Source organism: Neophocaena asiaeorientalis, unplaced genomic scaffold, assembly GCF_003031525.2.
Source record: "Neophocaena asiaeorientalis asiaeorientalis breed wild unplaced genomic scaffold, Neophocaena_asiaeorientalis_V1.1 scaffold72, whole genome shotgun sequence".
In the NCBI taxonomy this organism is placed as follows: Eukaryota; Metazoa; Chordata; class Mammalia; order Artiodactyla; family Phocoenidae; genus Neophocaena; species Neophocaena asiaeorientalis.
The window spans coordinates 8,899,246-8,913,997 of record NW_020185336.1 but is presented as its reverse complement, the minus strand read 5'-3'; the positions used below and the strand labels follow the sequence as shown (position 1 = coordinate 8,913,997).

Below are 14,752 nucleotides of genomic sequence, written 5' to 3'. Positions count from 1 at the left end.
CTTTCTTTCCTTCCATCTCCACTCATCCTTACCTGCCCTGGAACAGGTACAATTTCAAAATGAAACATGCCCCTAGTTGTTTCTAAAATGAATTAAATAATCCACCTGTGTTCTTAAGCTTATTTCCTGTCTCCTCTGGGACGTCACTTTAATCTGATAAGGCTTTATCCACTCTTTATCTTCAATCTTACCTCCCCTATGCCTGAGTCTTCTAAAGCATTCAGGTCTAATCCATCTGCAAGTAAAAGGCAGTCTCATCAAGCTACTGAATTATCCCTTTTATTTCCCTGTTTGTAAGAAACTTATACAATAAAAGCATTTATTTATAAGAGAGATATAATTTATTTATAAAAATATTCATTTATTTATAAGAAAATTTTATTACAAAATTATGTTTTTATGAGCGATATTATAGTGTAGTATATGCATTTTTCTCAATGAAGTGATGTCACCCTCAAGGGGGCAAAAATGGATTCTTAGGGGGCAAAAACATTCTAAAATATTACAATGGTTTCTGGTCCTCCAAAGCTTAACTCTACTTGACAAACTATTATTTCTCAGTATTTAAATTCTCTCACTTTAGGGAGAGTTTTAATTTAATTTTTCTCTCAGGGAGTGAGATCTGATAATGAGAAAGAGATTGAGAAACACTGATGTATAGGATCCAGCCGGCCTGGGTTTATATCCTGAACCCACCACTGCTTGGCTGGCTGTGTGACCTTTGACAGGCTACTTAACTTCACTGTGCCCCAGTTTTCTTACCTGTAGAATGGAGATCTTAGCACCTAATTCACGAAGTTGATTTTAAGTAAAGATTACTTGAGTTAATATAGGTAATGCTATGAGCGTTAGCCCACTCTTTCAACTAATTGAATCATATATACAATAAATGAGCTATGAAATCTGGAGCCTGCCTACCTCTTCATCTCTTCCCACTCTCCTTCTCACTCATTCTACTCCAGCTACACTCACATTCTTACCCATCTCCAAAATGCCAGGCTTGTTTCCAATGTCACATCTTGATTTTTCTGTTCTTACCATCTGGAATCTCTTCCCCCAGATTTTCTCATGGCTTACTCCCTTACTCTATTCAAGTTTCTTCTCAGATGTTACCTCTTTAAAGAGGCTTCCCTGATTTATATTCCCACTTTTCTTTCTCTATTTCCTTCCATTCTCTTTCTAGCACACATGACTACCTAAAGTTACACATTTTTGTCTCTTTATTTCGTTATGTATGAACTACAAGACGATGGAACTTCTCTGGTTTAGTCACTGTTGTATTCTTGGTGCCCAGAACATTGGGAAAAGTAGTATTGATTGAGTACTAGGCTCTAAGGATATAGTGGTGAATAAAAGAAATGCAGGGCTTCCCTGGTGGCGCAGTGGTTGAGAGTCCGCCTGCCGATGCAGGGGACATGGGTTCGTGCCACGGTCTGGGAAGATCCCACGTGCCGCGGAGCAGCTGGGTCCGTGAGCCATGGCTGTTGAGCCTGCGCGTCCGGAGCCCGTGCTCCGCAATGGGAGAGGCCACAACCTGCGTACTGCAAAAATTAAAAAAAAAAAAAAAAAAAAAAAAAAAGAAATGCAGTCTTTGCTTTCCTGGAACCTAAAATCTAGTGACAGTCAGACTTTAAACAAGAAAACATGCAATTAATGTATAAGTGGTAATCAAAATTACAAAAGTCTGCTCTCCCAGACAGCCTGAAGCAACACAACACAAATCATAAACTCCACATTGCCCTGCTGAGACCCACTGACAGGACCGCAGGTCCTTCTTAGGACCAGAGAGCCAGGGACCTGATTTCTTAGAAAATTGCAGGCTATACTAATGGCTACTCCCATCCTTCTCCAACCTGGAATGGTAAGAGACTGAAACACTAAACTTGTCTTCTTGTCAGGACTTATTTTTCTTCCTTCTTAGGTTAGTTGCTTGTTTCACTCACTTTTCCCATTTTTATATTAATATTTTGCCTCTGCCACTGAACCAATGAACCTCAAAGTGTGGGTCTTGGTCCACCTATATCAGAATCATCTGATATTCTAGTTAAAAATCTAGATTCCCAGATCCTGTATCCAACCTCAGAATTACTGAGGGAAGAACATGAGAATCTATATTTTAACAGTCCCTCCCCTTAAGATTTTTGATGCACAAAAAGTTGAAAACAACTACATTAAACTGTGAGCTTCAGCTTCTTTGTTTTCCCAGAGGCTAGTACATGGTTGGTACTCAAATATTTGCTCAATATATACATGTTTATGTATTCCACATATATTTCAAACACAGCATGTTTAAATCTGAATTTCTCTTTTCTTCCAAACTGTCATTGTTCTTCCTACCTTTTCTTTCTGATTTAGTAAAGCCTTAATCAGAGTCACCCTGAGCTATTTTACCTTTTTTTCTAAATTTATAATTAACCAATACCAATGGCTCTGTTAATTTAGTATTTGAGTTAAAAGTCTCGGGCTCATTGACAACCTGTCCCTTAAGGCAGTTTTTTCCTTCTGATAACTAGCTCAGTTCTTTTCCCAAGGTGGATGCTCAGTTAATGTTTTATTTTATTTTTAATTTTTAAATAATTTTAAAATATTTATTTATTTACTTATTTATTTGGCTGTGTCGGTTCTTAGTTGTGGCACGTGGGATCTTCATTGCAGTGCGTTGGTTTCTCTCTAGTTGCAGTGCGTTGAGTATGAAGGCTCTCTAGTTGTGGTGCATGGGCTCTAGAGTGTGCAGGCTCAGTAGTTGTGGCACACGGGCTTAGTTGCCCTGCGGCATGTGGGATCTTAGTTCCCCAACCAGAGATCGAACCAACATCCCCTGCATTGGAAGGCGGATGCTTAACCACTGGACCATCAGGGAAGTCCCCGTTTTATTTTAAATTTATTAAATTTTTCTTAATCAAAATAAAATATTAAAACAATTAAATTGTCCAGGGACCTAAAAAGCACAGATGCTGGCTTGGCTCCACTCTTCACAAAACAGAAATAGACACACAAATGTAGAGAACAAATGTATGGACACCGAGGGGGGAGAAGTGGGGGTGGGGTGAAATTGGGAGATTGGGATTCACATATACACACTACTGATATTATGTATAAGATAGATAACTAATGAGAACATACTGCATAGCTCAGGGAAATCTACTCGGTGCTCTGTGGTGACCTAAATGGGAAGGAAATCCAAAGAAGAGGGGATATATCTATACATATAGCTGATTCACTTGGCTGCACAGTAGAAATGAAGACAATGTTGTAAAGCAACTATACTCCAGTAAAAATTAATTTTTAAAAAATCAATGAAACCTGAGGTCTAAGCACAGTGTATTATCTTTCAACGGTAGAGGTCTTGCTTTCTTCAAACTCAGGCTTAATGGATTATGATTTACCACCACTAATATGGGAAAAATTTTCAAGGACAAATGTTGGAGGGAAGATCACAGCAGTCCTCATTCTCTGGGCATTAGATAGTGAGGCTGTTTCTTAACCAGCTTCTAAATTTTATAAAAAAGGATACATACACCAAAGCTTAAATGACTGCCAGAAATTGTATTCATCCATCTTCACTCGAAGAACCAGTTAAACTGGAGTAAAATTATCATTTTTATATTTATGGTACCTATGGACTTTATAAAAACTCCGCCTTTAAATTATGATTTTCAACTTTCTCTCTTTTTTTGTGAATTTTGTTCACAGGACAGTGTTATCTTCTTGCATACAATTTCTCTTTTTCTCAAAAACAAACAAAAAAAGAATTTTGAAGGAAAAAATGATCATATTAAAATACAAAAGCAAAATGATATTTCATATTTACTTGATTTTCTCATTCAAATTTCCTAAATGAATAATATCCTCATCCCATATTGTCTTTAATTGGAATCTCCAAATTTAAATCTACATTCAAATTCAGTGATGCATCTGTAGATTCTCATTATTCTCTAAAGAATATATGTTTAAATATATTTTCCTTTTATATCTTTTATAATTAAGGGTAAGCAACTGAGTACATATTATAAAAGAAAATAGGTATTAGTTACTCAGAATATACTTACATAGTCAAAAAAAAAAACAGTCAAATATTCTGAGAGAGTTACTTTAGACACAAAGCCAGGGAACTGGAACCAGTACTTCTAATATTCTGCATTCTGGCTGGGGAAATTGGAGAATAGAAATTTTTTAAAATGTTTATTGAACTCCTACTGGTTATCAATGAGCGTGATTCAGAGATAGTCACCTTGGAAGCAGAACAAAGGAACACAGATTTCACTCTAACTATATACAAAGCTGTCCTGCTAAACAGTTCATGATTTAATCTAGGAGAATCCAGTGTCAGGCACTCAGTAAATTCTCAATAAATGGTAGCTATTGACATGAAAATCCTGACATCAACCATGTAGAGTTTAAGGACAGGTCCTCCTACTAATATACCTCTTTTACAGAAGAAGAAACTAAAAATATATTTAAAATTTTTTACTACACAAGTGTGAAAATGAAGTCAAAATGAATTAGAAAAACCCCTCCAAAAGCCTCCTAAGGACCACTTCATAGCCCTAGTTTTTTAGAATGATACCCACTCCAACTAAGTATGTGCAGATTCTTGAGGAATTTGACCAGGTAAGTCTACCATTTGGAATGACAGCCAGAAGTACCTTAAACAGCCAACCCACCTATATATTTAGTTTTCTGCTAGTAATAGGGAAACTAAACCAAAAAGCAGCATCATGTATCTGTACGAAAGGTCAACTGTTGAATAATGTGTGTATTGACTGCTATTAAAGGTAAAATTTCTTAATTTCTTTGTTTTCTATTCTTTTTTATCCATACTTTTTCATTGCTCTGAACATCATGGAAACCCAGCTAAGAGGAAAAAAAAGAGGAGAAATACATAGCTGGTGGGGACCACCAGTAGAGATTGTTACTGATTTTCTGAAGATCCATAGTATTGAGTCTGTAGAGCTGCTTATGACCAACTTTTGTCATCCTTACAGATTCTCATAGACTAACCAGGAAAAAGATGTGGAAAAGGCTGGGAAGAGGCCTTTAGAGGTGCTTTTTCACCATGCGTTTGTCACCATTAGATTGTTGTCAAGATCGAATGAGATACTCGATGGAAAGAGCTTAGCAAACAGTTTGGGGCATATGGGGTACACACACACACACACACACACACACACACACACATGCCTGAGTTTGCAATCATGCTGGTTCTCAGAAATGTGTGCTTCCCATAGTACTATACTCTCTCTTCACTTCTATGTTCTTGCTAATTTATCTGCCTTTCACCATCCAACTAATACTTCCCTTCTCTGACCACAGTATGAGCAGAGATAATTATGTTCTTGTTCATCCCTCAAGTCTAAGGATAGCTTCTCCAAAAATCATTCCCAAAGAATCCAGGATACGGTTCTCTCATATTACTTACTGTGTATTGTATATGTGCCTACCTGTCTGTGTCCACCAATAGACTGTGAGATCTCAAAGACAAGAACTACGTCCTTTTTACTCAATATCTTTCAACACCCAACACAGGACCTGAGCAATGGGACAGACTCAGCAAATATCGGAAGGATGGACAAATGGAGGGCAGGGGTGCATGGAGGAAACAGCTGAGTCACCAGTGCTGCCATCCATGTGGATATTCCAAACTGGAGTGAGCAGGCACGGAATAAAAAGGAGAATCAGAGATTTAAGAAACATGTTACCATCGCTGCACTTATCTGGGTTCCCTCCCATGGGGTAAAGCACAAACTTAAAGTTAAAATGTTGTGGAAGGCAATGCATAAGTATAAACTATTCAGAATCTTCCCTTCTTCCCTTCCCAAGTCTTTGGGAGCCTAAGTTTATCTCAAAGCGGGGATGCTATACCCTTCCTAACACTGGAGAAATAAGGAACATCACTGCCTGCAGATCACTCAGAGCCCCTCGGAGAACAGTGCTCCTGGGCTGTGCTTCTCAAACTTTAGGGACAATGTTTATAGCAGGTGAGGTTAAAATGCAGATTCTTGAAAAAGAATGGATACATGTGCGTGTATAACTGAATCACTTTGCTCTAACACCTGAAACTAACACAACATTGTAAATCAACTGTACTCCAATATAAAATAAAAATTAAATTTATAAAAATGCAGATTCTGATCCAGTTGTTCTGGGAATGTATACTTTTTATTAGGTTTTACTCTGTCTGGGGGAAAATTTCACAAGAGTTGTGCGCAGTGGTCCAAAACCCAAAAAATAATGGGGAGGCATTTAATTCTAGAACGGTGTTTCTCAACTTTGGCTGTACATTAGAAAGACCTGGGAAGCTTCTAAAAATACAATGCAGACCAGTGGTCATCTTTGCCCCTTCCCCCCTCCATCAATTAATCAGAATTTGGGAGGATTTCTTCAGTGTGATTCTACCATCACAAAGCTGTCGGAACCAGTGTCCTACCAGTCTACCAGTGCCACTCAGAGTCTGGTCCAAGTTCTGGTTCACTCTGCAAGCTGTTGTTACATCTGGGACAAGTATCCAAACCAAGAGTAAGGGTTTAGAAACTTTTACAGCAATATGACAAATTAAGTTTATGTCCACTGAATCTAATAATAAAAATAGAGGGACTCATTTAAAACAAAAAGTTGACTTACAAACCAAGATTTTGATACCCACCGCCCCTGCCCAAGAAGACTTCTGAATAATCAAACACCCACCTTTGGTATTGAGGTTATGCTCAGCCCCTTCTATAAGCTGTTACCTCTCCAAGTTGAAACATTAAGTTCACTGATGAATTGCTGGGGCACATCACTTGGAGACCTGGGTACAACAGGGTTAATAAGCAGGAATGGGGTAGGTGGGGTTACAAACCAGGAACACATGCCCTCCAAGTTAGACAGTTTTCTTTAATTGCCCTGAAAACACACACACTCTCACATAACACGGAAGGTGAGAGCTGAATGACGTTTTCTGGGTAATGGCTTGAAATGTTTTCCTTCTGAGAAGTGGTGTTGAGTTACAGCGTGCAGACGGAGAACTGCGAGGAGAGAAGGCGCAGCCCAGACCCCACCTTTTCTTGGGTTTGTAGGAAGGTGGACATGGGCTCATGGAGACGAGGCGAGTGATCTGCTGACCTGTCTGGTGGCTGGAATCGACCGCTCCCAGGGTGACCAAAGGGCAATGTTTAGCAGGGCTTAGCCAGGGGCCAGCCAAGCAGGCACGGATGCTCTGCTGTGAAATGCCACGCAGGCAGAGACTGACAAGCGGTAGGAGCTGAGCTCTCCCTTTGGACTGCTGCTTCCTGCTCTGTTCAGGGGAGGGGGCTGCTTTCTGGCAACTTTGCTGCTGCTGCTGCTGCTATTGCTACTACGTGAGCTCCCTCTCCCCTCAAGGTAAGCAGGCTCAGAGGGAGGGCAGGCTGCGAGGGAAGCTTTTGTACCATGAACAAGATCCGAAAGTTTTTCCGAGGAAGTGGGCGAGTCCTGGCATTTATATTTGTAGCTTCTGTCATCTGGCTGCTCTTTGACATGGCAGCTCTCCGCCTCTCATTCAGTGAGATCAACACTCGAGTCCAGAAGGAAGACATCATCCGGAGGGAGAGGATAGGGTTCAGAGTTCAGCCATACCTGGGGAAGAGCCTTGACGACAGCGTGAAAGAGATGAAGCTCCCCTCGAAGGGACACGGGAAGGGCATATGGGGCAAAGAGAACTTTAGAAAGATGGAAAAGAGTAAGCTCAAGGTTGAGGATGATTTGGACCAAGCCCAGAAGGAAAGAAAAGTGCAGAATGCCCCCGGAAGGGGCAAGGTTGCACCTCTGTGGCGTCCTGCATATCTGCAGACCCCCCCAGTGACTTTTACCAAGCGGAAGACAGAGGGGCGAGACGTCAGACCTGAAGTTTCCTCGCACGTGACGCCAAAGCAAAAGACAGCCCAGGGGGCTGAGAAAACCCCGTTCACAGCAGCAAGGGGAACTCCACTGGACAAAATATCTGTACACACAGGACCTGTTGGTATAAACCAGGAGGGCCTGAAGAGTCTTCGTCTCAGCAGTGAAACATCAAAACAAGCAGCTGAGAGGAACCCAAATGTGACCATCCATCTTAATATTGACAGATCAAAGCAGCAATTCCAGGCAGTAGCAAATGAAAGAACCTACCCTGCCAGCCCACCAGTGCCAAAACCCAGGGAAGCCATAGCCTTAAATAAAACTGAGACTCAGAGCAAAGAACTAAATGCAAATAAACACAAAGCCAATAAGAACCTTCCCTTTTCCAAGTTCATTGCCGATTCAAGTCGCTTAAAGAAGCAATCTATTAATGAGACACAGTTGGGAGGCTTGCCAAAGGTTGATGGAGCCAAAGTGGCTGATGGGAAGAAACTCAATTTGTCTGAAAGCCATGTTGTGATTATAACCAAGGAGGAGGGGCTAAAGACAGACACCAAAGAGGTCCCCAATTCCAAAACCAAAACTATATTTCCTACGGTACTGCGCAAAAGCCAAGAGGAACACGTTGCCAGGAAGAGCAGGGAGGCATCTTTCTCTTCTCTTGCTCTCCAGAGAGCAGCAGTGTCTCAAACCAATCAAGCCTTAGCTGGTGGGCTGGGGCCAGCAAGAATCAACTTAACTGCCAAAACCCAGCCTGCACAACTCAACCAAAGTCACAGAAAAGCTCGTTCGCCTGAAGATGGTGGAATGCACCGTGTGTTAAGAATTGATGTGACACTTTCTCCAAGGAACCCCAAAGCTCCAGGTCAGTTTGGACGTCCGGTAGTTGTTCCCCATGGAAAGGAGAAGGAGGTAGAAAGAAGATGGAAAGAAGGAAATTTCAACGTCTACCTCAGTGATTTGATCCCAGTGGACAGAGCCATTGAAGACACAAGACCTTCTGGGTAAGATCCATTTTTCTTCTCTTTCCTCAGCCCCAAGTATTTTGGGTCTTACATAGAGAAGACTTATTTCTAGATAGTTCTGTGTGATTTTTGGTCACCTAGAGAATTAGAGCAACAATAATCATTAGGCACAGTTCAAATAGTCTACCATCCACACAGAGAAAAATTCCGATATCAGCATACCCATTGCACTCTCTTTATACATTTATTTCTCTGGGACTTTGGCCCTCATCCCTATTAGCTCATGTCCTGTTCCCTTTTCTGTACTGAACACCTATCAAAATGATTAGGGGAGCTCAGTTCCTAATAAGGTGTATATGAATGGTAGAGCTTAAAATGTAATTCCGTTAAAACAGTGACAATGAAGTGAATTCTCAATTTCAGAATTTTTTATTATTAGCAAGTTTGTCAGGAGTATATTTGGGAAAGGAGCACAGGGAAGGAGCCTTCTATGCCTCTCTGGAATCATGTCTTAGCCAGCAGAATTCTGCCTAATCATGAGTAATGATCGCCATAAGTGAAGAAGTGACTTACTCCTTAGAATTTAATATCCTTTATAGATGAGAATGGTAGATAGTTCAGGAGTTCAGTGATACAGGAATAATAATTTTGGAAAAAGTCAATCAGCCAATAAGTAGCAAACACCCACAGGACATACAAGAATATAATATTTTATATTTCTAGAGTTTCACCATTTATGGAGCAACTGCACACAAATCACATGAATTTCACAAGGGCTCTGCAAAGGAGGCAGCAGATATTATGCGTTCAAATCAACAAGTAAGGGCGCTCAGAAATTACTTCTGTCTTCCAAGACAGCACAGCTCTGAAGGTGCCCAGTGAGCCTTCATAAACCAGTTTCTAAACAGTTATATTCCTTTAACCAGAAAGTGGATCACAAATATTTAATCTGATTCAAATATATTTGGTTTCTGGCTCTTTTTGGCCCACTCATAAGTGAGGGTACCTCATAGCCATATGTTCACTACCCATTAATTGATAATACAACTCCACGTATGCCTTGATATGCAATTCCTGAGCCAAACAATGTTTGCCGAGAAGGTGGAATTAGGGAATATCAAGATTCAGATTTAGCACATGTGGTCTGTAAAGAATGCCCTCGTTTGGCTTCAATAAAAAAAAAAAAAAAAAAGGAAAACAACCCTTCTCTGTGATCTAGGTATTCAATGTTACTAAGAGGAAGGCAGATATAGATGTGCCTGTATTCATATTGGTGAGAGGGTCCTCTTCATTGGGATGTTAGCCATTTTCAGCTCTTAGCCATTGGCAGATGGCTATTGGCCATGCGCTAATCACCTGCTTAGGCCAAGCACTCTGCCATTCATGTTCCTCACCCTGGTGAAACTCACAACCTTGAGGAGAACACAAATATACCCAAAGTAAAGATGAAGAAACTGAGGCCCTGGGAAGTTATATTGTCTGCGGTCATAGAGCTAGCAATTAGAGAGAAATTATTAAAATCCATGCTCAAAATTATGTTGTGCTGTTGATCGCCCATATCTTACTAATGACTACCAAAATGATCCCAAAAATTATGCTGCACCAGCTCTGATCTGAAATCCTGTATATCATATATCACATATATTTATGATATATCACTATATTACTACACATATCCACTATGTATGGAACATCCAAATATGCCAGTATAGGGCATATACTATATATGTCATACTGTGTATGGCATATTACTATACATATCCTATATAGTATATACTATATGGCCATATACTATACATGCCAACTTTGAACACAAAACACCAGAGAATGAAGTAGGAGAGTAGCTTTATTTTAACATCCCTTCTGTGGCCTGGCAGACTGCTATGGAGCTTGGAGAAAAATCAGACACTGCACAGAAGCCCAGACTGCACTTCCAAACCAGAGAAAGGACAATTGTGTGAGGGCCAAAAGCAAGTAATAATGATGTTAGCGTCCATATGATTTATTGAAGGCTCAGTAGCTCCCAGTGCTTGTTCGTTTCTGAAATTTGGTCTGTGGAAATTAAGGGTTGCTGCCCAGGGAAGTCATAGTCAGGCTTTGTCTTCTGAAGGAGGCTGTCCCGACAGTAGAAGAAAGTGAGTGACACGTGTGCTTGAGAGGATGAGTCAGACAGCATGTGGCCAGGCCCCTCCCTCTTATCACACAACCCACCTTGGCTAAATATAGGTGCTCTTGGCAAGGTGCCTACCTGATGCTCTACTCTTCCAACAGGATGGAGGTGACAGTTTTAAGCCAGCAGGGATCCCGTGTACAGAACCCCTTTTGGGCCATTCTTACAGGAAAGAGAATAAATTATTTTTCTTTTCTTTTACCCAATCACTCTGACTACAAGTATGTGCAAATTATGTATTCATACGGATAAAGTTTGGAAGAAAATACAAATGAAAAACATTTGATTCATCAGGTTGGCATGATTTAAAGTTCTCTTACTTTGATTTTATTTTTTTCAGCTTTGCTTAAAAGGTGTATGAGATGCTTGTAAGAAAACACACAATAAGATTTTTTGAGATAATAAATTTTAAAAGTTAGCATGGGGGAAATTGTTATAGAATATAATAAGAATGTGTGTGTGTGTGTGTGTGTGTGTGTGTGTACACGTGCATGTGAGAGAGAGAGGGTAAAAGAAAGAGAGAGAAAGAAAGAAAGAAAGAAAGAAAAAAAAAAAAGAAAGAGAAAGAAAGAGAAAGAAAGAAAGAGAAAGAAAGAAAGAAAGAAAGGAAGAAAGAAAGAAAAAGAAAGAAAAAGAAAGAAAGAAAGAAATGGAGAGAGAAAGAATCTATTAGAATGCCGAAGGACTGGCCTTAAAATTAGCTATGGTAGCAACCCACTGGAACCTTTAAATTTTAAGAGTTCTGGGAAATATCTCCCTTACTGCTTCTTTCATTTCCCCCAAATCCACGTTATGGATTGATTAACACAGTATAACTGACGTATCATAACTGGCTATTGAATATACATTGAACCAAAACAAGGATAAAAACCATAGATTTGCTAGTATGTTTGTTTAAATTTAGGTCCCCTCGGTAAAGATAATAAGTAGTTAATAGTTCTTAAGGATGATGATTTAACCGATATGCTAGGATGAGGTTGACATTGAGAAGGAGGAGAGAGAAGCAGCGTTCCCAGGACAACTTCACTTGCTCTTGTTCTAAAATCAGACTCTCTTTTCCAAAACTGCTCTTCTCTCCTTTTCTCCTGAGTCCCAAAGAACCATTTCTGAGATGTTGAGATATAGTCCTGGCCTTTTCCAAAAGCACAAAAACTCCTTTCTGCCATTAGCATTATTCTCACTGTCCTTTTCAGTGCCACCCTGATTTCTGACCCTTGCTGTGTGGCTATCTCTCGCTGCATGTGACATGCTCTCTAATGTGGGCCTTCAGCATAAGGATAGTTAGTCTTATTATCTTTCTCTACTCATCACGTTTGTTACCATCCACTGATATTTTTCTTAACTGGTCCCTTCCCACGGCTTCCCCCCATCCTCACCTTTCACAGTCGTCACCATTTCTCCTAGAACATCTTAACCTGACATTGCTCAAAATCTAATTGTATCTTACTTCCATCTAGACCATGATTTGATTGTGACCTCTAAATTCCAATGACCATTAATGCACTCTCCTGGTTACTGAAACACTCCTTGCTGTGTGCCCGTCACTAACCGTGGCCTTGAGAATCTGTTTCAACTTCTCAGTAAAATTCTAAGCTTAGGAAGGAAACTCTGTCTTTTACTTTATTTTGTATCCATTTAGCACTGAGCACAGTGCTGTGGACTCAAGTTTACACAATATGGTTTTAAAGATAAGATTCTCTGAAATGATTTTTGAATACTGATACTATTTTTTAAAAAATAAATGATAGATAACTATTCAAATTAGGCTTGCAAGAAGTCATTTTACAAATTAATAATGACTTCCTAATTTTTCATTTTGAATATATGGAATATGTTGGTGTCTCGTTTAAGGTAAATACATCCTATTCTAACACTATTGTCTATTCATTAATTCATGTTCATTCATTAATTCATATTTTTGTTGTTGCTTGGTTTGTCATTTTAATGTTTTGACTTTCAATGGTTGAAAATCTCCTTATCTTATTTATGAGAATGTTTTATGCCAGTAAATAAAATACAATTTCATTTTGCTTAGAATTTTTGCCTATAAAATATGCTTCAGATAAAATACTGTTTTGACGGTTATTTCAAATTTCTATATTTAACCCTTTCTTTATAAAAAGCTAATCCTTGCAGTGCTTACTATTAATTATTGAAGTTTGTTTTAGCCAGCAATAATCAATACATACACACAGGCTTTGCTAAAACATGGTCCTATCTACTGGAAATGCAGAGCAATTCTACTTAGAGAAGTCTGTCCTGTGGCCTGCAGCTAGAGTGAAGATGTAACTCCAAAAATGAACTTATTTTAAGAGTGCACTTCCTGAATCTGCATTTAGAGAAAAATGACTCAAAGACATGTTTGCTGCCAATATTTAGTTTTTTAGAGGACAGTAAGAATTACAGCATGCTTCTAGCACTGCTGTGTCATCACGATGTTAGCCAATTGTTTATTTTAATGCTTTGCTTTTCCTACAGTACTCTGGCAAGCCCCTCAATAAAGCAACTAGAATGGGCCTATTCTCTTAGCCCAGAGCTGGGACTGTCAACCAATGATTTGATTCCTTCCTACACAGCTAAAGAGAGTTTTCTTTTGGCACATATGGAAAGCAAAAGATAGCACCATGCATTTGCCACAAACCAGTCCAATTTACTGAGGGGAAAGAAAAACCTTTATAGAACCTAAATTTCCACCTCTCCCCTACTCTCCCAATCCTAGTGAGGTCCAAAACCACAACTAATGAATTACTGAAAGTAAACTGACCACATAGCCTTCCAAACTTCATGCTTCTAGATGTGTGTATCAGGCTGAGAGAAAAGAGAAACTTTACTGTTATATGAAGTTCAGTGTCCTTAGTTTTACATAAGATTAGTATTTTAATTGGTGAAATGAGACAGCTTTTGTGACTAATAGTGATAGGAGAACATTATCTAAAATTGACTGGAAAAGCTCTGAGACCTCCCTGAGAAAGCGAACAAGGGCAGGGGAAAAAATAAATCCCACAAGATGGATTTAAAAGGGTTATTTCCTGTTTTCTCTTCCATGAGTGTACACAAAGCAATGTTGCTTTTGAATTGGGTGTGTGTATGTGTATATGTACCTTAGTGTGTCCGTGTGTGTTAGAGCACAGTGTGCTATTTCACTAAAAAGTTGTATCAGGAAGCTGGAAATATAAAGCAAACTTTGTTTAAAGGGTGCAGGCTAGACCATAACAAGACAAAGTTTAAATGTGGCCAAAAGATGACCATAGAGCTTTTGACATTTTTACTTATCACACTCTCCCCACAACTAGGGGAACGATAAGGAGAGAGGTGACCAGAGGATATAAAACACACTTCTGCCACTGATTCAAAGAGAAGAAAACAGTGCCTAATTAATGTAAGACTGAGAAATGTTAAAGCAAATCCGTGACTTTGTCATCTAAATACCGCCAGAGACCTAGAAATATTTATGCGAGAGAGGAATTAGTGAATGTAGAAATTTGAACCTGTGTACACTTCTTTTTTACACACCTCATCCAGGGCCCAGTTTAACCATCATAAAATTATTTATCAAATTCTTATGGTGATACTGCCCTGAGTACTCTTATCCCAGAAAATAACTCCCTGTTGGGCTGTCCTGGGTGACCCATTCAGAGCAGAGCCTCTCAAGAAGGGAACGTTTTTTTGCTCAAGGTTCAGAAAATGGGGGAAAAATAGCAATGTCTGTTTAGAAGCTCTGTTTTGTTGTTTGCTTTCAGAATAAAGGGAGCTTTTTAGAGTC

At 39.5% G+C, this 14,752-nt stretch overlaps 1 protein-coding gene across 1 annotated transcript in view; it reads left to right on the top strand.

Annotated features, from left to right (window-relative positions):
• Positions 1–7,407: 7,407 nt before the first annotated feature.
• GALNT5 (polypeptide N-acetylgalactosaminyltransferase 5) overlaps positions 7,408–14,752 on the top strand; it is a 36,307-nt gene continuing 28,962 nt past the window's right edge. The window contains exon 1 of the mRNA XM_024735985.1: positions 7,408–8,858. Within this exon, the coding sequence (XP_024591753.1) occupies positions 7,408–8,858 (1,451 nt within the window). The remainder of the gene's footprint in view (positions 8,859–14,752) is intronic.